Source organism: Hypomesus transpacificus, unplaced genomic scaffold, assembly GCF_021917145.1.
Source record: "Hypomesus transpacificus isolate Combined female unplaced genomic scaffold, fHypTra1 scaffold_64, whole genome shotgun sequence".
NCBI lineage: Eukaryota > Metazoa > Chordata > Actinopteri > Osmeriformes > Osmeridae > Hypomesus > Hypomesus transpacificus.
In genome coordinates this window covers 645,374-670,427 of record NW_025814036.1, presented here as the reverse complement: position 1 = coordinate 670,427, position 25,054 = coordinate 645,374, and the positions used below count along the sequence as shown (strand labels likewise).

The window sequence follows — 25,054 nt, the reverse complement described above, 5'->3', positions numbered from 1 at the left end:
GTCGGTTTATTTAGATGCGTGCTTTGAACGTGTAACGTGGCACGGTTAAATTTGAGGCGAAAAAGACGCCGACTTTGTATGGAAGTCGGCGCAATGGACGCCGTCTTTGCATGCAAAGTTGGCGTTAACTAGCGCGGTTAACACACGGGGGCATCTTAATACTTGCCCACTAGGCCTTCCATACATTACTAGCATCCGGCGTCGCAACTTCGTGCACCAGCCGTAAAAAACTGCCAATGAAAAGGTTCTGCCTGTCAACCATTACGCTATACTTCTGATCAAAATTAGGTTTAGTTGTTTATTGATCAAAATCAATTGTGAAAAACTATGTTTTTATTTCATCAAGTTCACATCATTTTTTTATGCTTTCAAACATCGAAGTTCATGCTGTTTCATGCCAGTTCATGCCTGAACTTTCACTAAATCTATTTAATTACTTTTCATGCTTTTAATGACCTGCGGAAACCCTGTAACCATGTCTAATTTGTGAGCTAGGCAGATTACTGCCTGGGCTGAAGGTCTCCCATTCAGAAGCATGAGATGGGGAGGGGGGGGAAAGTCTCCCCACTGGAAGCCTGAGGGGGGAGCGAAGGAATCTATCAAATAGCGGACTTCTAATTTTGTATAGTATGCATATAGTTAAATCTGTCACACTAGTTCATTGGGGGCGGGGGCGCCCGAGGGTCGGTTCGCCCAGGGAGCCAGATAAGATAGGGCCACTCCACATAACCCTAACCCTAGTCTGTGATTGTTAGTTTGGCATGTATCCTGACAGCTGATTAAATGTTGTTGCAATGAAAAAAACATCCTCAGATTAAAATCTTGCCGTGTCAAAAGATTTGACATGGTTTTCAGCGGGGATCATGTTCGTACAGTGTGACAAGCAACAGTCGCAAAGGACTATGTAAAATCGCAGTGTTCACCCGGTTTTAGTTATTGACAAAGTCAAGATCTTTTGGGGGGTATATCGTTTCATGTCATTTCCTGCATAACTTCATAATTACCCGTCTCTCATGCACTCTTTCTCCCCTTCTTCTTTCTGTCTCTCTGTTTCTTTGTTTCTATCTCCCCCACCTTGCCTGTAGGATGTGATCTCATCTTTACAAGACCGTCTCACTCTGCGCTACATTGAGCACTTTGCCCTGGTCCTGGAGTCTGGGGGGCTGGACCAGAACCAGAGATTACACCTGCTTCTGGAGAACCAGCCTTTATCACATGTATGTGTTTCATAAATCTTCAGAGTTAGGGATCTGAGTTAGTCATGGTCAGAATAAAAAAATCTGTTTTTCTCACATCAAAGACCCACCAAACTCCCAATTTGATGGGGGTCATATTACATTTACATTTAGTTATTTAGCAGCAGTATTACTGTCAGATATAGCTGATTACTATACTTTTGCAAGACACTGAAATTCTTCAGGCACATATGACTGTTCAAAACCATTATGTCCTTAGGTATGCTTCTAATGCATCATGGTTTCGTGTTCATGTAATGTGCAAAATGTAGTTTATCATCACACTGAGAGAATATTGTGTCTCAGGCGGCCGCTGTTAGCTCTATGACAGATGTCTAGGATGGTGCTGGGGTGTAGGAGAGGTACTTATAGCCCTGCCAGCCTCCCCCTCGTTTAGACTTGCCACAGCAGATGAGCTTGTCAGATACAGTGCTGACTGGTGTGTGAACAGTGAGAGGGATGTCGTCCATCTTAACTGTTTGAGCCCTGTTTTTGTATTTGTGACAATGTCTGACTATAGTCAGCCTTTTGTGTCTGACAAATGGGATTAACAAGATGGCATCCTTGGGTCATGTTACTGATGTCTAACGTTCGTGTCCGGCTCTTCCACTCCTGAAGTGCCTACTTCAGCATACATAATGTGGCTGCTTCCTTCCCTCAGGTGGTACACAGAACATACTTCCAGGGGATGAAGTGCCTGTTCAGGATTTGTTTCTTCCCCAAGGACCCTGCAGACCTGCTAAGGAGAGATCCTGCTGCCTTTGAGTACCTCTACATACAGGTGCTTACAAACACATCAGGGCTGTGCATGTAATATGACACTAGATATGTATACATACCCACACAGATGTATCATACCAAATTAGGTAAATATATACATAACCTGAGTTCTAAGTGCTTTGAAAAGCAATCAGATTATTAAATGAAATCAAATCATCAGTCATTAACTGAAATTATTAGTGATTGATCGGTTAGTACCAATGAGGGTCATAGAGGCCCTCGGTGTACTAAGAGTACATAGAGGGCCTCATGTACTGATGCTTTTGCACCCACTTCAGGCGTACGTTGTAAAAGCATGGCGAGGTATTGAAGGATTTAAATTATTTGTGTCTATTCCAATATGTAATTATGGTATTCAATGACACCAGTCTGTGTTCTAGAAAGAGTGGTCTGGAGTCGCAGAGGTCCGATAATATCAGCTTTAATGCAGCAGTTGGAAATCAACAAGTACATAGCTCTGGGGTTGTCTATGTTTCCCTACAAGTAAACAGAGTTTTGGGCTGGTTCACAAAGTCCAAACTGGCTATCTGTCCCTGCTCCAGCATATATTATACAGTGCAGTATGATAAAAAGATGAAAAGAGGGTTGAGCTTTCTCATGCATCAGGGAGTTGTTCTTGCCGGCGCGTCCCACCTGCTCGGGTGCCTTCTCAGCCCGGTTTCAAGGTTGCTTCTGGAATGAAGAGATTAAGACACCTGCATCCTTTATAGAGTCGTACGAACTAGTGATGTGTCGTTCGTGAACGATTCGTTCATTTCCCAACACGGTCTTTCTACGAGTCTTTGGATCATTTTTCACGTGACCTGCATAGGCTCTGTACTGGTAGCTAGAGGAAACGAACGATTCGTTCATTTCCCGACTCTGTCTTTCTATGAGTCTTTGGATCCTTTTTCACGTGACCTGCATGCATAGGCTCTGTACTGGTAGCTAGAGGAAACAAACGATTTGTTCATTTCCCGACTCGGTCATTCTATGAGTCTTTGGATCCTTTTTCACGTGACCCGCATTGTATTTTGTAGGAGAGGAAACAGTTTCCTCATTCCCTTTCGCGTGACCGCTGTTTTCGTAAGACGTGAATGGTATTCGCTCAAGTCATCATACTGACTGGTAGTTATTTTCACTTTACACTTACAGTTTAGTGCAGTGTAATTGTTTGCCGTGATAATTAAATGCTAGTGTGATAATAAATTACCAAATCATACAAACTGTCATGATACATTATATATTTTAATGCAGGAATTTCTTTTAAAATAGTATGCACTAACCTACATGAGAATATGATACGTGTTTGCAGTGGACGTATAGCACCCCCCCCCCCCCCCCCCCCGCTGTTGAAATGAACGAATGACTCGAAAAAAAGATTTGTTCATTTTACTGAACGAGATTTAAAGAACCGAATCAGTAAAATGATCCGAACTTCCCATCACTGTACGAATGTACGAACATTGTTCCTGTTGCTATATTCACTAGTGCAGTGTGCCTGCCTAGTGATGCATTCGGTGATTAACCTTTTCTGGGAACCTGTTAAGTGTGCCTAAAAACGCCTAAACAGCATGCCCAAAGTAAATTGAAAGCTGTTCTTGAACCATTTGGAGTACATGCATGTAAATGGTCTCTTTTGAAAGCTGACACACTGAAGGTATTTCCCCTGTTGTCAGGACCCCTGTCAGTCCTACTGGTGTGCAGTAATAGAAGCTTGAACACAAGGAAAGTGAAAGTTTCTATTTCCGCCTAGATTTTGTTTTGAAAACAGAGGCCTGAAGAGGCCTAGAGATGGAAGGTATTAGCTGGAAGACAGAATTGGACCACAGGTTGAAGCCTTACCTAATTCAAGTCAAAAGTCAAACATAATACCACAATATATTCATATTTGTCACGTGTTTTTATAAGAGTACATCCAGGCGTTTTCTAAGAGGGCTTTTTGGAGACTGCAGAAATGACCCTTGTAACCAAGGTCAAATTATTAGGATAAAAAGGTATAATTGTTATCTGTAATGAAAGGTGGTACTTAGAACTATCATATATAATAGCTAAATCCCACATCAGTATTACTGAAACACAAAAACTGAAGCATGAACACATTGGAGTGCTTTATCTGATTCCCAGGATTGGCGCACAAAGAACACTGATTCTGTCAACCATATTGTGCAATCGACTTTTATTTTGAAGGCTCCACCAAAACATAACAAATGGGGTATCGCCATTTACAGCTAGCGCTAAGCTACAAGGCTAACAAGCTTATATCAGAGCCAGTCGAAGGCAGTTTGAGATATTGGTTTAGAACGAGTGGGGGGGGGGGGGGGGGGGGGGGGGGGGGGGGGCAGGACGCACAGACCTAGTTGGCTTTAGAAGGCTGTCAACGGTAGCCTGGCTGCCAGCCCAACTTCTCCCCGCCCACAAAAAAATTTGGTCGGGAAGTTGGGTCTGGAGGGTCTCGTATTGGGGAACAACTACAGAAAACCAGAATCTGGGCGTACCAATGAAATTGCCAGGGCGGGCTTTATACGATGATGGACAGATGATCAACAGTAACGTACTCAACAACGTCACGAAAGAGCGCTTGGGTTGAATTCGTTTTCAACAAACAACATATTACGTTGCTCTGATTGGTTGTAGGTCTATCCAATTAAGCGAAGAGGCATTTGTTTTACGAGTTCGGTTGAAACACGCCCCGTAGTCACAGCCCAACGGAGAGTTTTCAGACTAATATTCTGACTAGAATTATGAGTATGATAACGTCAGGCTATGTCAACGGGGCATGGAAGCTCCTATTGGGTGAAACAAGATGTCTATCGAAAGGGGAGAGTGTAGCGGCCATTGTAAGACTATCCCCGCGTTTGTACTCGACCCACATCTCCTCCTATGAGCGATAGTGCGTGAGAGACTGAAATAAAAATAATTGGCGAAGGAAAAATCAACAAGATCGTGGTTATGTGTGGATATAATTCATTGTTTGGACAACTTCTCGACATGGTTAGATACTTTGGACCTTTGGGAATACGCAGATGAAGTTTTGATGGGTTGTGTGCATACCTGGAACATTCCGAAGTAATCGTAGGTAAGTAGTAACTTTTTTCTCTGACTTTGCTGAAGGAACGGTCACCGGACAAAGACGTTGACGGTACTTGCTGTTGCGAGTTGATCTTGAATTGGTTTATTTCAATGGAGGCACAAGAATCGTAGCTTTCCAATGATATATAACATGTGTAACAGTCTAAAAAATATATTTGTTGATACTTAGTGCGTAGTAGCTGGGGGAGGAGCGGGCAGTGTTTCGGGGGTGGGCCCGGAGGAAAAAGAGGTTAAAGGTCACATGACATGAAAACTTCACTTTAGGAGGTTATTTAACATTAATATGAGTTCCCCTAGTCTGCCTTTGGTCCCCCAGTGACAACAATTTTTGATAGGTGTAAACCAAGCCCTGGGTGTTCTTCTCCGCCTTTGAGAAAATGAAGGCTCAAACGCTCTGTTTGAAAATCTGCTCCTTGTGATGTCACAAAGAGCCAGGCTACCGCCCTTCTCTATGCTTTGACCGCCCAGATAATCTGGCCCGCCCATGAAAAACTGAGCTACGATCGTGCAAAGGCAAGTGCAATATCGTTTTTCCTGGAGAGACATCATGGCTAGCAAACGTACGAAGCATAACAGTTGCTCAGTGTTTGGATGTACAAATCAAAACAAAAGTATTTTTTTAGTTCCTTCATCCAAGCCTCTGCACAACCAGTATCTTAATGTTATGATGTTATGCTGTTGGTGTTATGGCGCGCCGCGCGCGCGATATCTGCCTTTCCCTTCATTGAAATTATTATAGAGTGTGCACCTCTGCAAACCAAGGTGATCAGATGAGAATGGGCAAATTCGAGGTATCTTACAGCAACGGGGCTACGAGCCAGCTGAGTCACTGTCGCTAATGTAAAGGTAGATGGCATCAAATGTGTGTGTGAATACAAACACTGTAACTCGAGGGGTGTACACTTCTTTGTTATTTGGATAAACATTCTGCTGTTGGTGTTATGACGCGCGATATCTGCTTTTCTCCTCATTGAAATGACTATAAGTGTGCACCTCTGCAAACTAGGGTGATCACATGAGAATGGCTAAATTCGAGGCATCTTACACCAACCTACGAGCCATTGCTATACATCCGTTGTAAACATTAGCGCATGTTGCCGCCCTCTCCTCCTCATTAGCATTTAAAGCTACAGACACAGAAACAGCGCGTTTTGAGGAAAGCTCATTGTGGGACTGCTCGTAGTGGCTGTAATTATGCACCAAGGCTGAATTTCGGGAAAGATACTTCAGATACAGTAATAGGGAACAACTAAGGCCTATATGAAAGCATCCAAAAACAGCATCGCTTGTCCGTGGGTCGGGTCGCGGGGGCAGCGACCTAAGCAGGGAAACCCAGGCTTCCCTCTCACCGGCCGCTTCCACCAGCTCTTCCTGGGGGACCCCGAGGCGTTCCCAGGCCAGCCGAGAGACATAGTCCCTCCAGCGTGTTCGGGGTCTTCCCCGGGGCCTCTTCCCAGTGGGACGTGCCCAGAACACCTCACCAGGGAGGCGTCCAGGAGGCATCCTTATCAGATGCCCGAGCCACCTCAGCTGGCTCCTCTCGATGCGGAGGAGCAGCGGTTCTACTCTGAGCCCCTCCCGGATGACCGAGCTTCTCACCCTATCTCTAAGGGAGAGCCAGGACACCCTGCGGAGAAAGCTCATTTCGGCCGCTTGTATTCGCGATCTTGTTCTTTCGGTCACTACCCATAGTTCGTGACCATAGGTGAGGGTAGGAACGTAGATCGACTGGTAAATAGAGAGCTTCGCCTTTTGACTCAGCTCCTTCTTCACCACGACGGACTGATGCAAAGCCCGCATCACTGCGGACGCCGCACCGATCCGCCTGTCGATCTTGCGCTCCATTCTTCCCTCACTCGTGAACAAGACCCCGAGATACTTGAACTCCTCCGCTTGGGACAAGATCTCCTCCCCGACCCAGAGATGGCACTCCACCCTTTTCCGGTCGATAACCATGGCCTCAGATTTAGAGGTGCTGATTCGCATCCCAGCCGCTTCACATTCGGTTGCGAACCACTCCAGTGAGTGCTAAAGGTCGCGGCCCGATGAAGCCAACAGGTCCACATCATCTACAAAAAGCAGCGACCCGATCCTGAGGTCACCAAGCCGGACCCCCTCAACGCCCTGGCAGCGCCTAGAAATTATGTCCATATAAGTAATGAACAGAATCGGTGACAAAGGGCAGCCCTGGCGGAGTCCAACCCCCACTGGGAACAAGTTCGACTTACTACCGGCAATGCGGACCAAACTCTGGCACCGGTCGTACAGGGACCGGACAGCCCCGATCAGGGAATCCGGTACTCTCGGAGCACCCCCCACATGAGCCCCCGAGGGACACGGTCGAACGCCTTTTCCAAATCCACAAAACATGTGTAGACTGGTTGGGCGAATCTGAGCTTCGACAATCCGACGGACCCTCCTCTCCAGGACCCCTGAATAGACTTTCCCGGGGAGGCTGAGGAGTGTGATCCCCCTAAAGTTTGAGCACACCCTCCGGTCCCCCTTTTTAAAGAGGGGAACCACCACCCCGTTCTGCCAGTCCAGAGGCACTGTCCCCGATGTCCACGCGATGTTGCAGAGTCGTGTCAACCAAGACAGCCCTACAACGTCCAGAGCCTTAAGGAACTCCGGGTGAACCTCATCCACCCCAGGGGCCCTGCCACCGCGGAGCTTTTCAACCACCTCGGCGACCTCAGCCCCAGAGATAGAAGGGCCCCCCCCGATGTCCCCAGACTCTGCCTCCACGTCGGAAAGCGTGTTGGTGGAATTAAGGAGGTCTTCGAAGTATTCCTTCCACCGATCCAGGACGTGCCCCGTCGAGGTCAGCAGCGCACCCCCTCCCCCGTATACAGTGTTGACAGAGCACTGCTTCCCCCTCCTGAGTCGCCGGATGGTGGTCCAGAACCTTCTTGAAGCTGTTCGGAAGTAATTCTCCATGGCCTCGCCAAACTCCTCCCATGCCCGGGTTTTTGCCTCCGCGACCGCCAAAGCCGCGTTCCGCTTGGCCTGCCGGTACACATCAGCTGCCTCTGGAGTCCTACAGAGCCAATAAAGTCCGGTAGGCCTCCTTCTTCAGCTTGACGGCATCCCTCATCTCCGGAGTCCACCACCAGGTGCGAGGGTTACCGCCGCGACATGCACCGACCGCCTTGCGGCCGCAGCTCCAGTCAGCCGCTTCAACAACGGAGGCCCGGAACATGGCCCATTCGGAAGGCGGAGGGACGCCACCCTCTCGTACCGCAATGTACAGGCGCCGAACCGAGGGGAAACAAGTATTCCCACCCCAGCTCGACGCCTCTCACCAAGGGCAACCTTTGCTCCTTTCCCGCCAGCGAGGTGACGTTCCACGTCCCTAGAGCTAGCTTCTGCAGCCGAGGATCGGACCGCCAAGACCCCTGCCTTCGGCCGCCGCCTGCCTCACACTGCACCCGACCCCCATGACCCCTCCTGCGGATGGTGAGCCCACTGGAAGAGGGTCCCACGTTGTCTCTTCGGGCTGTGCCCGACCGGGCCCCATGGGAAAAGGCCTGGCCACCAGGCGCTCGCCATTGAGCCCCAACCCCGGGCCTGGCTCCAGGGGGGGCCCCGGTGAACCACTTCCGGGCAGGGGCAACTGAGAACCATTGTTATTTTTCTTCATGGTAGTTTTTTGAGCCACGCTTTGTCTGGTCCTTCGCCTGGAACCTGTTCGCCTTGGGGGACCCTACCAGGGGCATAAAGCTCCCGACAACATAGCTTCCAGGATCACTAGGACACGCAAACGCCTCCACCGCGGTAAGGTGGTGACTCAGGGAGGGGACCCGTGAAAGTGCGCCTCTATTTTGTGGTGAAAATTCTGCGCTGTGTAAACCAGGATGCGGATTTCCTTGCATATGCCTCCTGGTGAATTGGTAGCAGTAATCCAAGCAAGACAAAGGCCAAGTAAACGAGCTGAAAGGATTTGTGGCACAAGGATCACACTTTTTCAGTTGAGTGAACACTAAATCATTATGTGTTACAGATTAAGCAGCCATGCTTAACATGCTTATTACAGTTACTAGAATTTGTCATTTTGGTCCGGATGAAATTTTTTGTGTCGGTGTGGAATTCCGGCCTTGTATAGTATTTAAATTTGCTGTTACATCATGAACAAGCACATCAATTTCGTTATCACAAAATCTTTGTTTTTGCTTTGACGTTGGCAGACATTCCAACCTGCAGAGACTCATTTCTGGGAGGTGGCTTGTCCCCCGTCCCCCCCCCGAGACCCTGTCATGCCGCGCGATATGGACCTATCTCTACTAGAAATGACAATTTGACTGTCTACAAAATCCCTTCCGGACCTTCCGGGAGACTTAGGATGTCTGCTTTGGTGGCTGATCCATGATAGAAAGAGAGAAGGAGGCCCATTCAATTGCGCGTTTAAATGCTCGCAATTTACGGTATAGTGGGCAGAGAAAGGCGCTGATTACCTGATGAACTGCAGCAACCCTCTACAATTCTAGTAAATCACTCGCATATGCAACCAAACTAAAATAAAGGCAACTAACTTTATTTAGCCAATGGATAGTAAGTTTGATTTCTGGAAAGCGCCGGTGGTGCATTGAAATCTGCGCAAAACTTTTTATTTTCCTTTAACTCAGTCACAGGAAAATAAAAAGTTTTGCGCAGATTTCAATGCACCACCGGCGCTTTCTCTCACAAAAAGATTGACTTGCTTTTTACGTTAATTGTCACGCACACAGAGATGGATGCAAAAAAGCTACAATTCCAGTCTGAGCAGAAAACGCTTAATAGTTATTTTTGTTATCAAGACAATTTAAGTTTACTGTTCCTTGTATAGATTATTCTTTCTCTGCTAATCAGCTGTGCCAACTGCGAAAGAGCCTTCAGTGACCAAAAGGGAATAAAATCAGATGTCCACAGCAGTCCTTATGCCTTTCAGACCTGATCTTCATTTAAACAGAAGGCAAGAGCTTCAGCAGTATGATCCATCATCAGCTGTGGAGAGGTGGCTGAAGTTAAGTGGCAAGAGAAAGCCATTTGCAAAAAAATGGTAGATTAAATCCATATGCAACACACAGACTAATTCAGAAAGATAATGTACTTTCTTCCAGTTGGATTATTCATGCATTTCATGTAAAAAGTCTGGCGAGTAAACAAAAAAATGTACTAGCCAATGGCGACTCAAGCTTCATTATGTCCGTAGAGGGTTGTGCAGGTTTGGTAAATACGACGTAAACTGAAGTATCACAGCGTGCGCTTTCTGCGGGTGGGCCATGGCGCTGATAATGCTACATTTTCACATGTACGTACATGAGGGCCTGATTGTTTGGTTGTTTGATTAGTACATTACACTTTATGTTTAGGTTAATTGATTGGCCAATTGGTTAATCAATAGATGTTTTTACTTGACCTCACGGAACCCATCTTTATTTCACCCTAGAGTCGCAATGATGTCATCAAAGAACGCTTTGGAATGGACTGGAAGTCTGACGTCACACTACGTCTGGCGGCACTGCATATCTACATCACTGTTTCCTCTGCTAGGCCTAATCAGAAGATCTCTCTCAAGCATGTTGAGTAAGTGTGTGAATGTGTGTGAGCATGTGTAACCAGTGTCAATCGGTGAAACTCACTCCTCAGGTATGTAACAGGCCACCCGCGTCAACAAATAGCTAGCTTTTCTTTGGCGTAGCTGGTAGTGGTTGCGCTTGACAGTCAGAGGTGGCGTGTTCGAGACCAGGTAGGGACGAACAAATGGTCTATAAAGCCTTCAGGACGGAGCAAGACCACGTCTGTTACATTCCCGTTACATCGGTGCCGTGACCCGGATCACTTCATTAGCGTCAGCTGACCACTGGATTGAGTTTAGAGGGGTGAATGTAACCGGTGTCAATCGGTGAAACTCACTCCTCAGGTATGTAACAGGCCACCCACGTCAACGAACGTAGCTAGCTTTTCTTTGGCTGGTAGCTGGTAGTGGTTGCACTTGGCAGTCAGACGTGGTGTTTTCGATTCCAGGCAGGGACGAACAAATGGTCCATAAAGCAAGGCTCTACAGTGCGAGCATTTCACTTGCATTTGCGCCTTAAAATAGGTATGTGCAAACTTAAAAAATAATTTACGAGCACAGTGTGCGAGTGACAAGCTGTTGTCAATACACGGAACAACAAGGCGATGAAGTGAAGCATTCCATTGACTTCACATGGAAAGCAAGTGACGGACTTGCGACTGCACAATGTGAACATAGCATAATGACGCGCAAGCGAGGATTCGCAACCAATGGGCCAAAGCCATATAAAAAGAGAGTTACAACACTCTTTGATCTCGCCGACACGTGATCACTTGGTTCAAGTAGCTCGCAAAAAAAAAAACACTGCTGGCAACCTGTTTGAATGGTTTTCAATGGGACAGACAGTAGCAGCATCTTGATTTACTGACATTTTCAGTATATTAACACATAATATCAATTGGTTACTGGTTTATTGTGTATATGTCTGATAATTTATTAACATTTATGTATTACATTAACTCATAATACTCTGCAGCAATATTGTGAAGCAGAGCTAGAAATGGTTATGCTAGCTACCATACTGTAGCTCACACCAGCTCAGTTTAAGACAAGAAAGGAGTTTGGTAAATAGAACAGTATATACAAGGCAACCAATTGCATTCAATAAAACATTTATTATGCAATATGTCCAGTGAGAGGGTCAAGTTAGTTTTTTGTGAGTGGACCTGAAATTCCTGCTGAGCGTCGACAGCTGGCTGGATGATAGGGGACCCCTTAATCTGCAATTCATTGTTGCTAGCTCTAACCAGATGTGCATTTAGAATCTATCAACCTATATCTTACAATAAACTTTAAGTAAAGCTGGCTATATAAAATTTGGATGACCAGACGTCCTCTTTTAACCGGTTATGTCCTCTTTTCCAGACCTAAAAAATGCGTCCGGCAGGGATTCCAAAATTGTCTGTGATTTTGCCTCGTCGTAAATTTGTGTTTTTCTGGGTCTTTCACAAACTATTACGCCACTCGGGTTCAGTGTTACGAAGCAAGTTGCTGGTAAATGTATCAAATTACTGCATTACTTTTAATCCGTGGCGTGCCTACATAGTCTATAATGCCCCAGTATTTTAAGAAAATATGAACTAACTATATACATTTTTCTTAAACTATTTGTTCTAGTTCTATCAGAGTGAAAGTTGCTAGTTGTCTAGCATTAACTGTAGAAACTCCCCTTGCTTAACCCAATAAGCGCAGCTAGTTCTGGCAGGGCAATCGGGCAGCGCGCGTCAGTCAGTGATCGTGGACGTAAGGCGTCTTACTCCACCTTCCTTACTCCTCCCACTACCACACCCATGTAGCAGCGCATATCCATTGGGCCACGTCCGATAAGGCATCTTTAAAAGACGCGCGGATATGCACACACTCGCCCCGGTCGTTGTATGATCAGTGCTGCTGCCACCCTCCACCGTCCCCTTCTCCCCCATGCTGTCTGTGTATCTATCCAACAGGGGGATTATATCTCTATTGCTCCCTGCCTCATATGTATGTATGTGTTGCATCGAGGAGGCAGGGAGTGCTTCCCTTAGATCATCCACTCCGCCAAAGTAAATCTACATGTCCATGTCATGTACCAATAAATACTCAAATCTAATACGTGATTGTCTTGACTGAACTATATAACAGTTCCGGGACGCAAGTTTGATATCAGCTTTGGCAGGGACATCTATAGTTAATGCAAGCTTTGTGTTTTCGGTTAAACTGCTTTGATTTTACAAGCGTTGATTGAGATATTCCAACCATAAATTGAGACTAATCAACCTTAATTAATGCACTGACTAATAAAGTAAATTGCTAAAACTCAAACTTTACATTTTACTGGGGCACAGCAGATTTATACTGGGCACGTGCCCCTGTAAAAAGGGTCTAACGACGCCCCTGTGTTAAGTTATGTTTAATAAACGAATATATATATTTTTGTAAACACTGTGCTCCTAAATGTATTTGTGTGCCCCTACATTTTTTCTTTTAGGAGCACATGTACTCCTTGGTGAAAACATTAGCGTAGAGCCTTATAAAGCCTTCAGGACGGAGCAAGATCACATCTATTACACCCCCGTTACACGTGCATGCGTACAGGTGTGTGAATTCCATTAAAAATCTAAAACATCTGCTCAAATGGCACAGATATTAGTTTGTTCCTGTACCCAACTTTTCTTTTGGTTTGGCAAAAGATTAAAAAACGGATCTGAAAAATAATCTGAAAACGGACTTTACGGAAACCAGATTATGGTTTTGAGGTTATTCTGACACGAGAATCCCATTTAAAAGTCGAGTCAATGTACCTATTTAGTTTCCATGACCCCTTTCCACTTATAACTTGCCCTGCTGACACCCACACACATATTGTACAGCTTTCTGTCTGAGGGAAACTGTCATTCTTGGGGAGAAAGGACAAGAACTTAGAGCAGACCTGGGGTCTCAAAATGTGTATACGCCACTTTCCACTCAAAGGTTGTGATAAAAAAAAAAAACTTGACGGAAGAATGTGTGATCCTCCACGCAAACTCTGACCCATGCGTAGGTCTACGCATATTTTGGAAACAGTGGGAATTTGCGACGCAGGTGACCGTAAAGTAAATGTGGGAAGAACGATATTTATATATTTTGTTTTCCTCACAAAAGTTGTTTTCACTCCATTTCATCATTATCAAGAAGATTAAATCCAGCAGTGTTATTTGCGCTTGTACTGAGTGATAATTGTTCCATAAACACCTTGTAGAATCCAAGCAGGAGGGGGAGATGCCCCGACTGCATGTAATACAGGATACATCACATATCCTATCTTTAGACAACTGCAGAACACAGTGTATAACTAAATATATTTATTTAATACTGTGCATATCATCATATGTCAAAACTGGAAATACAGCCGTTAAGTTCCCGCACAATTGCTACACTACGTCCTCGTTATCAGTCCAAACTTTAATACTGTTCATAACAAAACTGTCATGAAGAAACGTGTTTACCTATTAGGCTACGCTTTTGTTTTCAAATTGTTACCTCGCATTGCTTTTTTATTTATTGGTGATCCCGCTGCTGTGGCCACCAAGTAGGCCTGATGTGTTTTTCGCACCTCCACCTCGCCTACAAGTAGGTTATTTCAATGTCAGTGTCTGAGAAGTTGCGCCTCTTTGTTTTTTTCCCACCTGACGCCATGATTCACCATAACATAACGTAAGAACAATTGCATGCCAGGGCCATTACCAGGGTTGGCCCAAGCCTTTATGGGGCCCTAAGCAGAATTGATTTGGGGGCCCCTCTAAGTCGCTTTAAAAATAAATTACATTAAACTGTAATTTAATGTGCTCTTGGGGGCCCTTTGGTGGCCACGGGGGCCCTAACAGCCGTTTAATTCACTTATGCCTTGGGCCGACCCTGGCCATTAATATACTGGATCAGCATTCATTAGACGCTTTGCATTGACTATTTATGGTTAAAAATGGGCGTATTCAGGGCGGGGTAAAATGCTGATTCACGTACACACACTTGTGGGTAATCTGTGATTTAGAAAGGGAACATTGCTTACAGGTGTGCGTACACAAGTCAAGTCTGAATTTTTTGGGCCGTATGCCATTTTAGGCTTTTGGACATACGTACACCTTTAGTATGAATCCTACGCACAGTTTTAGAAATGAGACCCCTGGGCATTTTACAGCCCCCGGGCCACACCCGGCCCTTTGGCTGTCCCAGTTCGGCCCGCGTGAGGTAAATCAAAAATAAATAAATGTGTTAAGTGGTAGGAAATCTGTAGTCCTGAAAGACTACAGTGATCAGGAGTCTCATTTATAAAACTGTGCGTAGGATTCTTACTAAAAGTGTACGTACGCCCAAAAGCCTAAAATGGCGTACGCACACAAAAATTCAGATTTATAAAACCGTGCATACGCACACCTGTACGCAATGTTCCCTTTATAAATCACAGATTACCCATAAATGTGTGTACGTGAATCAGCATTGTACCCCGCCCTGAACACGCCCATTTTTAACCATAAATAGTCAATGCAAAGCACCTCATGAATGCTAATCTAGTATCTCACCATGACCGTGGCATGCGATTGTTCTTTACGGTGAGTCATAGCGCATGACAACTTCTCAGGCACTGTTAGCCTATTGGTGGAGCCCGAAAACTCCAAAAATGTGGTGGCCTGTAGATCACCAATTTAAAAAAGTGTGTGCAGTGGCGTCAACTGTGCCAGTGATACCGCGAGTCGAGATACAATTTTATATCAAAAGCACTTTGTTATGAACAGAAGTTTAAAGTCTGGACTGATAACGAGGACGTAGAGTGTAGCGATTCACGGGAGCTTAACAACTGTATTTCCAGTTTTTGACACGAGGATATTTGCACAGCAGTGTTTCCCCTATGTTGATTTTGCCGTGGCGGGCCGCCACGGTTAAATTTCTGCCGCCACGGTATCAGAATTAGAGCTGTACAACATTTTTGGCCATCTATCAGCCATGATTGTTAGAGCGCATGTCGGAGAATAGCACAGCGAGTTGAGATTGCGCATGTGCGTTCTAAATCGTATAACTTATGTTGTCAGTTCATTTAAGCCTGTTATTGTATTAGTCTATAGTTCTTGCAAATTTTAATTAAGTTAACTGGTGATTTTTGTTGTTTGTATTCTTCCCCTGCTAGCGAAATTGCACGTCTGTTGATTCGATAGCGATTGCTGCCCTTGCTAACGTTTGTATTTAAGGTGCATTATTATGCTTAAGTAGCCTAGTTTTAATGAATAAATAGTGGGTATATAAGTCGCTCTGGATAAGAGCGTCTGCTAAATGACTAAAATGACAAAATGTATATTGTTATTATTTGCTACAGAATGCTTAGCCTATCAAGATCAAATGAAGCAGACAGTGTACATGCTTCCGAGTGGCCTACCTTAATCTATAGGCTAGGCCAATGCATTTACAATAAGTTGTTACGTGAATTATTAATTGGCAGCATTAATGCCATTTACAACATACTGTAAGGTGTCTAAGTGTCTATGCTAATTTGATTTATTTAGGGGAAATAGGACAAAAGTATGTGCAATATTTCATTAGCTATTAGACTATTACATTAAGCTGCTCCGAAATTAGGGGTCAGCCCTTTGTTTTGTTTTTTTTGGGGGGGGGGGGGGGTAGACCTGACCTGCCCCCACTGCTAAAAAAAATCCTAGGGGAAACACTGCACAGTATTAAATAAATAGATTTAGTTATACACTGTGTTCTGCAGTTATCTAAAGGTAGCACATGTGATGTTATCCTGTACTCCATGCAGTCGGGGAATCTCCCCCCCCTGCACCCCCGTAGTGGACAATCTGATGGTGAGGAAGCGCTGAATTTTGATTTAAAATTTGAGTTGGATTGTACAAGGTTTTTATGGAACACTTATCACTCAGTACAAGCGCAATTAACACTGGTGGATGTAATCTTCATGATAATCATGAAATTGAATGAAAAAAAACGTGTACGAGGAAAACCAAATATATAAATATTACGAGTAATGGTCTTCCCACATTCAATTTCTGCAGTCTGACTACAGTACGGTCATCTGCGCCGCCAATTCCAACTGTTTCCAAAATGTGCGTAGGCCTACGGGAGGGTCAGAGTTTGCGTGGAGAACCACACATTCTCCCGTCAAGTTTGTTTTTTATAAAACACAACCTTTGCGTGGAAAGTGGCGTACACACATTTTCAGCCCCGTTTGTGCGTACGCAAGCTTTATAAATGAGACCACAGGCGATTTACATATTTGCACTTATGCAGCCTCACCGACAGGAGACACTAAGTTAGCAGTTGGTTAGCCCTCGAAAATGTCCACTCACGGTAAAAAAAGGTTGATACAGAATGTAGAGTTTTTAACAAGACATGGACGTCTAAGTATCTGTTTACCGAAGTCAAAGGCAAAGCTGTGTGCTTAGTTTGTGGAGAACCGATCGCTGTGTTGAAGGATTACAATTTGAATCGGCACTATGGGACTAAACACGCGGACAAATACAAGAACTTGACTGATGCAGAGTGGGCACTGGCCGCTGGTGGTTTGCCAGTTAAGCTGCAGACCCTGATGATCACCTGTCAGCTTTCCTTTGCATATTTACCTCACACAATCAACCAGACTTCAAAGCACTTGTTCAAGCCCAAGACAGACTGGATTTTTTCTCACTGAGTAAGAAAAACTGAACTGAACTGGAAAACAAAAGCACTTATTGCTTTTCTGTAAAGTCAATCAATTGCTGGTCTTTAACGTACATCTTATGTATTTTTGGAAGGTTTAGAGGTACGTTTAAAAAATGTATTATACTTTTGACAGTTTCATTGCGATATTGTAACATGTATTACCAGTAGCAGCTCAAAACCATATAATTTACTGTTTTTTAATAAAGTAATCAAATTCATATTGAGCAGAATTAAGTTCAGCCTATTGGTTCGGCCTGCCACAACGGTCCCAATTTCTCATGTGGCCCTTCGGGAAAATTAATTGCCCACACCTGGCTTAGAGACTAATTAAAGCATCTCTCGTATTCTTGAGGAGAAAGACTGAATTTTTTTTCTCTTTTGTCAGGAAGGAGTGGGGCCTTGAGCCTTTTCTCCCTCTCGCTCTGCTGCCAACAGTCAAGGAGAAAAATGTGTGTAAGACACTGTCCCAGCTTCTCAAGACCTACCAACACCCACCTCCCTCTGGCAACAAGGTGTCTTTACTTTCCTCCACTCGCACACAAATCAAATTGTCATTCACTGTGAAGGCTGTTTTCATGTTCAGGATTTAGGAGCAGTGGAACAGTGGCAAGTAGTATGAATAGGTTGATTATTATTTGCTGTGATGTTACATTACGCTCTGGATAAGAGCGTCTGCTAAATGACTAAATGTACATTACATTAGCGAGCATACAGTCAGATTCTTGCAAATGAAATTGACACTTTGATGCATTTCTGTATTAGCAGTGAGTTTTATCCATCGTTCATGTGCTTTCACACTCTCTTTGGCACTTCCTGCTTTAGAACTGCTGTGTGGGTAAACAATGCCCTCAAGAGAATATTTATGGTACTACAATAAACATGTGTCAGATTCAGCCTCCCGTTCTCTCTGCTCCAATCTTTTAACAGGTACCTCCACTCCAGGGGAAACTGCAGTACATGCGTGTGCTCAACGACCTTCCCCCTTTTGGAGGACTGCTTTTCTACACTGTTGGCCTGGTAACTGCCAAAACCACTTTGGCAGCCACTTTTAACTACTTACGTCCATATCAGGAAATCTTTTAGGAGAATACATATATATCTGACACAACGGCACAGCTTTGAAACCCTTGGGCACCCATCCTACAACTCTATTGTAATTGCAGATGCAACTCATAGCACACGTATTATTGAGCTCTTAATACACGGCGTATTTAACTCAAATATCCTGGCAACACCTGCATTAAAGTGGTCATTGACTGATTATGGGGAATTTCACACTGTTCCTTAAGGTCTCCGAATAAGGTAGGTAACATTGGTGGGGCTGAAAATGGCCCGGGTGCTGTTCCATGCGCCCTAATGCACCCTGTGAAATAGCCCTGGAATAAAATAAGATGTTTTCTCCCTTTTATGGAATGCTTATGACTATATAAATGAGCTGCACGCTGATTGGTTGGTTTACAACGAGTGAAGCTACGGAGCAAAGACGCAACACGGCCAACAGCACTCACTGAAACATTGAAGGTGGAGACTTGAAATAAAAACGTACAAATAAATCTATTGTGTCTACACAACACTGTTTTCAACAAATTGACTGGATATCATTTGAAATGATAACGTTAGTTGTTTCCACTTCTCTTGTCAAAGCAAATGGGATCGACTTAGATGGGTAACGTTACAGTTTACCAACCAAACTATCGTAATTCAACTCAGCTTCAGTTTGCTCTAGCTATCAGTTTCCCACACAGACTAATATGTGGTGGTGCGCCACAGATCAACACCAGCTGCCACATATTGCGTTTCGTTGTAAAACATTTTTAAATGCTACTTAAAACACGCAGCATATTTGTTCAGCTGCATTTCCTTTCCCTGCTCTGCCTCTGTCTGTCACTCATACGTCTCTCTCTCACACACACAAACACACACACGTCAGCACACGTTAGCAACAACGTAGATCCACCGTTCTACTAAGACAGACAGCGATAACAGCGAGCCGCATTAGTAGCGTAGTTAAAAGTCTAGGAAAGTTGAGGCTACTTTTCGCTAGGTACCTACGAACATGTCTTTATCCGCTAGACAAGTGGGATCCCCTTCGTTCTTTTTGGTGAGCAGTCTCACAAGCCCTACTTACGCTGCGTCATGGAGCCGACCAGCTAAATAGTTATTTAGCACTAACGTTGCTACCTGCATATATGCAGAGATTGTTTACAATATTTTAAGGCTTCGACCAGTGCTGCTCAAGCAGAAAGACAGGGTCAGGGAGAGAAAGAGATAGATTCGTTAGGTCATTGAAGAAAGAGTAGGAGAGGAGGACAGCATCCAACATGCTGCTGTGAGAGAGCCAGCTGAAGCAACAGGTGAGGTGAACAAACAGATGTAGAAACAGGCAGGTAAGAATCATTTTTATTAATATATAATATAATAAAGTTCTGTTTAACAAATTATTACATTACATTTATTCTTTTAGCAGAAGTTTTATCCAAAGCGACTTCCAAGAGAGAGCTTTACAAAGTGCATAGGTCACTGATAATAACAATAAGATGGCCCCAAAGCATTGCGGGTAGCCAAAAACAAGAATCACACTGTGAACAACCAAAAAATAATTGCCAAAGGGAAGAACCATAAGAGCATGTAGTTAAGCAAGTTACAATTAAACAACATGAATCTCTAAGTGCAAGTGTACCTGTAGAAAAAGCAGGCAATAGTAAAAATAAAAATACGATTACCAAAAATAGAATATTTTGCAGCGAATACAACAGTTTAAATCAGTTACCACTAACCAACAAGAGCAACAAGTCTCTAAGCAAGAGTCATTGTGATCCTTGAGGAAACTAGCATTGGGTTCAGCCAACCATTCCTAAGTACCGTTGTACTCCCGGAACAAGTGCGTCTTGAGCCTTCTCTTGAAGGTGGAGAGACAGTCTGTGTCTCTGATGGAGGTGGGGAGTTGATTCCACCACTGGGGGGCCAGGGAGGAGAAGAGCTTGTGTTGGGACCGGGCGGTCTTGAGCGGTGGGACCACCAGGCGGTTGTCTGAAGAAGACCGTAGGTGGCGGGTGGGGGTGTAAGGCTGCAGGAGAGACTTGGTGTAGTCGGGTGCAGTCCTGTTCACTGCTCGGAAGGTCAGTACCAGGGTCTTGAATCTGATGCGGGCCGTGATGGGTAGCCAGTGGAGGGAGATGAGGAGCGGGGTAAAGTGGGAGCGTCGGGGTAGATTGTAGACCAGGCGTGCCGCTGCGTTCTGAATCCTCTGAAGAGGGCGGGTTGCGCATGCTGGAAGACCGGCGAGCAGTAAGTTGCAGTTGTCCAACTTGGAGAGGATAAGTGCTTGGACAAGCAGCTGGGTGGAGTGCTCAGACAAGTATCTCCTGATCCAGGGTATATGCGGGAATCCTGAAGTTAATTTCAATACCTTTTTAAGACTTTTTGAAGACCTTCTCAAAATATTTTAAGACCTCATCGCCACTTCAAATTCTAATCTGCAAAAAACCTTCAACTTAATACACAGTTGTAGTTTGCAAATAAATCTATAGAGCACAACCATACAACAGAACTCAGATAAGCTCGGAAGAAACAGCTCAAAATAATAAATTAAAGAATAAAAGGCAAGGTCTATAGAAATATTTGAATGTTTCAGTTCAGTGAGCAGTAGTATTGAGACACCAGATAACCTCCGCGCGCATCGTTGTTGTGCCACCTATAGCCACCCTGATGTCGGCAGACGATGGGGCAGAAATCGCTGTCGTAGCCGTTTTGTTCAGCTGTCGTGTTGGGTAGTGTTGTCGCTGGTGGAGCACAGAAACTGGCAATGGACTGCTGCTCTCTGCGGCCAACGGCGTTGATGCCCATCGAAGCTACGCTAATCTTCTTTTTACAATATGTACAGTAGCCTAAGCCTGTTTTCAGGGACAGGCTTCAGCCATTGAATAAATTCATCCTTCTCCAACCAGGAGTCCACAAATTTACATTTCCCCATTTCGGAGTCTGTTTCGCGACATGTGGAGGGCGACACATCACCTAACCGTGCACTTTGCAAAATATGTGACTCGCTGACCAAGCACGTCATTGTTTATAATAGTCTTGGGGAGGAAAATAAATATATTCATGCATACTTTTTGAAGTCAAACCCTTTGAACAAAGCGTGAACAAAATTTAATACCTCATAAAATCGGGATTAAGACTTTTTAATACCTTTTAAGGGCCTTAATTTTCCCTAAATGGATATATCAACTTTTAATACTTTTTAAGACCCCGCAGATACCCTGTGATCTTCCGGATGTTGTAGAGGGTGAATCTACACGACCGGGAGACCGCAGCAATGTGGGCCGTGAGGGAGAGCTCATCATCCATGGTAACCCCAAGGTTCCTGGCAGAGGATGAAGGGGTCACCATCGCAGATTCCAGGGTGATTGAGAGGTCGTTGGAGATGGAGGGTTTTGCCGGGATGATGAGAAGTACTGTTTTGGCGAAGTTCAGCTGGAGGTGGTGCTCAGTCATCCAGGCGGAGATGGCAGGCCTCAATCCTAGCTGAGATCCCTTGATTGGTCGGGGGGAACAACAGCTGCATGTCGTCAGCGTAGCAGTGGTAGGAGAAGCCATGGGAGGTGATGATTGGTCCAAGTGAGGTGGTGTACAGAGAGAAGAGGAGGGGTCCAAGGACGGAGCCCTGTGCGGCACCGTTGAGGGTCTGACAGTTTGCCTCCCCAGGAGACCTGGTAGGATCTTCCCGATAGGTAGGATGAGATCCACTGGAGTGCAGTGCCAGTGATGCCCATCTCAGAAAGTCTGGAGAGCAGGATCTGGTGGTTAACCGTATCAAACGCTGCAGAAAGGTCCAGCAGAATGATGACGGATGACCTCGAAGCTGCTCTGGCAGACTGGAGGGCAGTGGTGACTGAAAGGAAGGCAGTCTCTGTGGAGTGGCCGGTCTTTAAGCCCGATTGGTTGGGGTCAAGCAGGTTGTTCTGAGAGAGAAAGTTTGACAGTTGGTTAGATACAGCACGTTCAATTGTTTTAGAAAAGAAGGGTAACAGTGATACCGGTCTGTAGTTCTGGAGGGCGGTGGGGTTAAGGGAGGGTTTTTTGAGTAGAGGGGTAACTCTGGCCTGTTTGAAGGCAGAGGGGAAGGTGCCAGAGGTAAGAGAGGAGTTTAGGACATGGAGCAGAAAAGTTATGATGGAGGGGGAGATGGTTTGAAAGAGAGGAAAGGGGACAGGATCAAGGGGGCAGGAGGTGGGGCGATGAGAGAGAAAGAGTTTAAACATTTAGTTGGGTCAGTCATGAAGGGTGAGGGGGTAGGAAAGGTGGGTTTAGGGAACCGACTGCTAATGTCGGAGACTTTTTCCTCAAAGAAGGAGGAGAAGTCGTCTGCTGTCAGGGTGGTGGGGAAGTGGGTTAAGAAGGGTGGAGAAGGTAGAGAAAAGTTTGTGGGGGTTTGAAGCAGAGTTAATTTTGTTCAGAAGGTAGAGGGTTTTAGCACCAGTTCTTTGAGAAGAGAAGGATTTAAGGAGGGAGTGATACTTATCAAGGTCCAGAACGTCTTTGGACTTAAGCCATCTCCTCTCAGCTGCTCGAAGGGTGGACCGCTCTTCACGAATAATATCCGTAAGCCACGGGCAGGAGGGAGAAGATTGTGCAGGCCTGGTTGACAGGGAACAGAGAGAGTCAAGTGATGCAGTTAAAGTGGTTAACAGGGTGGCAGTGTTAGAGGGGTGGGACGAGAACTTGTCAATGGGAGGGAGGATGTTACAACAGAGGAGAAATGGGAGGGGGATAGGGAGCGGAGGTTGCGCTGGAAAGTTACGAGGGGAGGGGAGGTAGGAGGAGTTGGAGGGAAAGAGACAGAGAATTGGATGAAGTAGTGATCAGAAATGTGCAGTGGGGTTACAGAGGTTAAGTCAGTGAAACAGTTACGTGTCAGGATGAGGTCTAGCTGTTGTGAGTCGCCGGTGTGCTCAGCAGCGTCAGGTCAAAGGAAGTCAGGAGATACAAGAAGTCGACAGCCTGCTTTCCTTGGAGGTGGATGTTGAAGTCCCCAAGGACTATCAGGGGGGTTCCATCATCTGGGAGGACGCTGAGGAGCATGTCCAGCTCCTCCACAAAGTTGACTAGCGGTCCTGGTGGGCGATAAAGAACAATTAAGCATGCTTTGATAGGATCAGTTAGCATAACATAATGATGTTCAAATGATTTGGCAGTAACGGAGTGGTGTGGATGTGTATTTCATATGTGGGGAAAGAAGCAACCCTGTCCCACCACCCCGCCCGGTTGAGCGGGGTGAGTGAGTGAAGGAATGGTTGACGGAGAGAGCAGCTGGAGTTGCAGTGTTCTCCGGGCGGATCCACGTCTCTGTCAGCGCAAGGACATGAAGAGAAGCATGGGATGCAAACGCCGGGATGAAGTTTGCCTTGTTTACAGCAGACTGGCAGTTCCAGAGCCCTAAAGAAAGAGAGGGGGCAGTTGGAGAAGATCTGGATAGGTAGTGAAGGTTAGAAGTTGACCGTATATACTTTGTGACATATCTACGTGTACGGGTAGTGTAATGAACAGGAATGCTAAGGAAACACATGCTAGCTATGAATAAATTCTAGGTAGAATATAATCTAATTATGAATAGGTTGATACTTATCAGAAGAGGTGATCCGGCCCCGTCGGCCTTCCTTGGTGGACTCCCGCAAGTAGACTCCCTGTCTTTGTTCAACCGAGTCTTCATGCGCCCAGGCTGGCAGAAGAGGCTGCCTTTGTAGTGCTAGCCGCCTTAAATATGCTAATGCACAGATACAACGCCCTCACTGGCTAGCTACTCTCTGACCAGTTCAAACTGTTTATCTAACTGCTGACCCTTCAGCTCTACCCAAGAGACTACGTTTAAGCTAAACTCAATATTATACTACAGCCTTGATTACTCGCAGTCAATGCGGCGGTCTCGATGTTCTCTTCAGCAGGACGCTATACGCTCTCGTTATTATCTCGTTATTAGTTTGTTAAATTATTAACAAACTAATTATTTTGACCCCCCCCCCCCAAAGTTAGCCTCATTGCGAATAAACCAAACCGTCACACATTCTACCTATGCTAGATACAGGCAGGATATGTTAGCATTGCTAATAACTACCCAGATAGCACACATACGTCGAGCCGACGTCGGCCTAAGATCGAAACATCGTGTTCTATTCATAAAGTCGGAAAAGCATCGGCAAATGGTCGGATTTCTTCTCATCTCTGTGCTCTATTTCAAACGTCGCAGATACGTCGGCTCATCGTCGGCTCATCACTGACTGTTTCAGAAAGAACGTTCCATTATGCTAATTCTTTGTTGTATTGCAAGCATATCCAGAGCCAGAGACTCGCGAGTCAGAGGCGTTCACTTTTTAAACCGTCATTTATCTTCACAAAGAAGAAGCAGTCGTTGTTAGGTAAGTAAATGAAAGTAGAAAAATATCAAAACGTTTTGCTTTAAGTATAGTAGGCTATGCCTACAACAATGTGTAAAGTTACTGTAATGAGCTAGCTAGGTTTGAGTGAACGTTATGCTACAGAGCTAGCGCAAAGGGACCCCAACCAGCTAGGCTAGTTCAACACTGGTCAGACATTTTACAATAATGTAGCTACTAACTAGAGCAAAGTAAACATACACTATACATGTTATGTCAAAGTGTTGTATTGTAATAAGTAACCTAGGCCTACATACACAGGCTAATACATTCTGGTTTAACAGTGATATGTCGGATTTTTCTTCTAATTTCGGCAGTTA

General features: G+C 45.1%; 1 protein-coding gene across 1 annotated transcript in view; it reads left to right on the top strand.

The window, feature by feature from the left end:
• The window catches only part of frmpd3 (FERM and PDZ domain containing 3), a 272,066-nt gene that overhangs the window by 228,665 nt on the left and 18,347 nt on the right, over positions 1-25,054 (top strand). Inside the window, exons 8-12 of the mRNA XM_047017778.1 lie at positions 1,086-1,217; positions 1,897-2,016; positions 10,513-10,649; positions 17,690-17,816; positions 18,232-18,321. Coding sequence (XP_046873734.1) covers positions 1,086-1,217; positions 1,897-2,016; positions 10,513-10,649; positions 17,690-17,816; positions 18,232-18,321 — 606 coding nt within the window. The remainder of the gene's footprint in view (positions 1-1,085; positions 1,218-1,896; positions 2,017-10,512; positions 10,650-17,689; positions 17,817-18,231; positions 18,322-25,054) is intronic.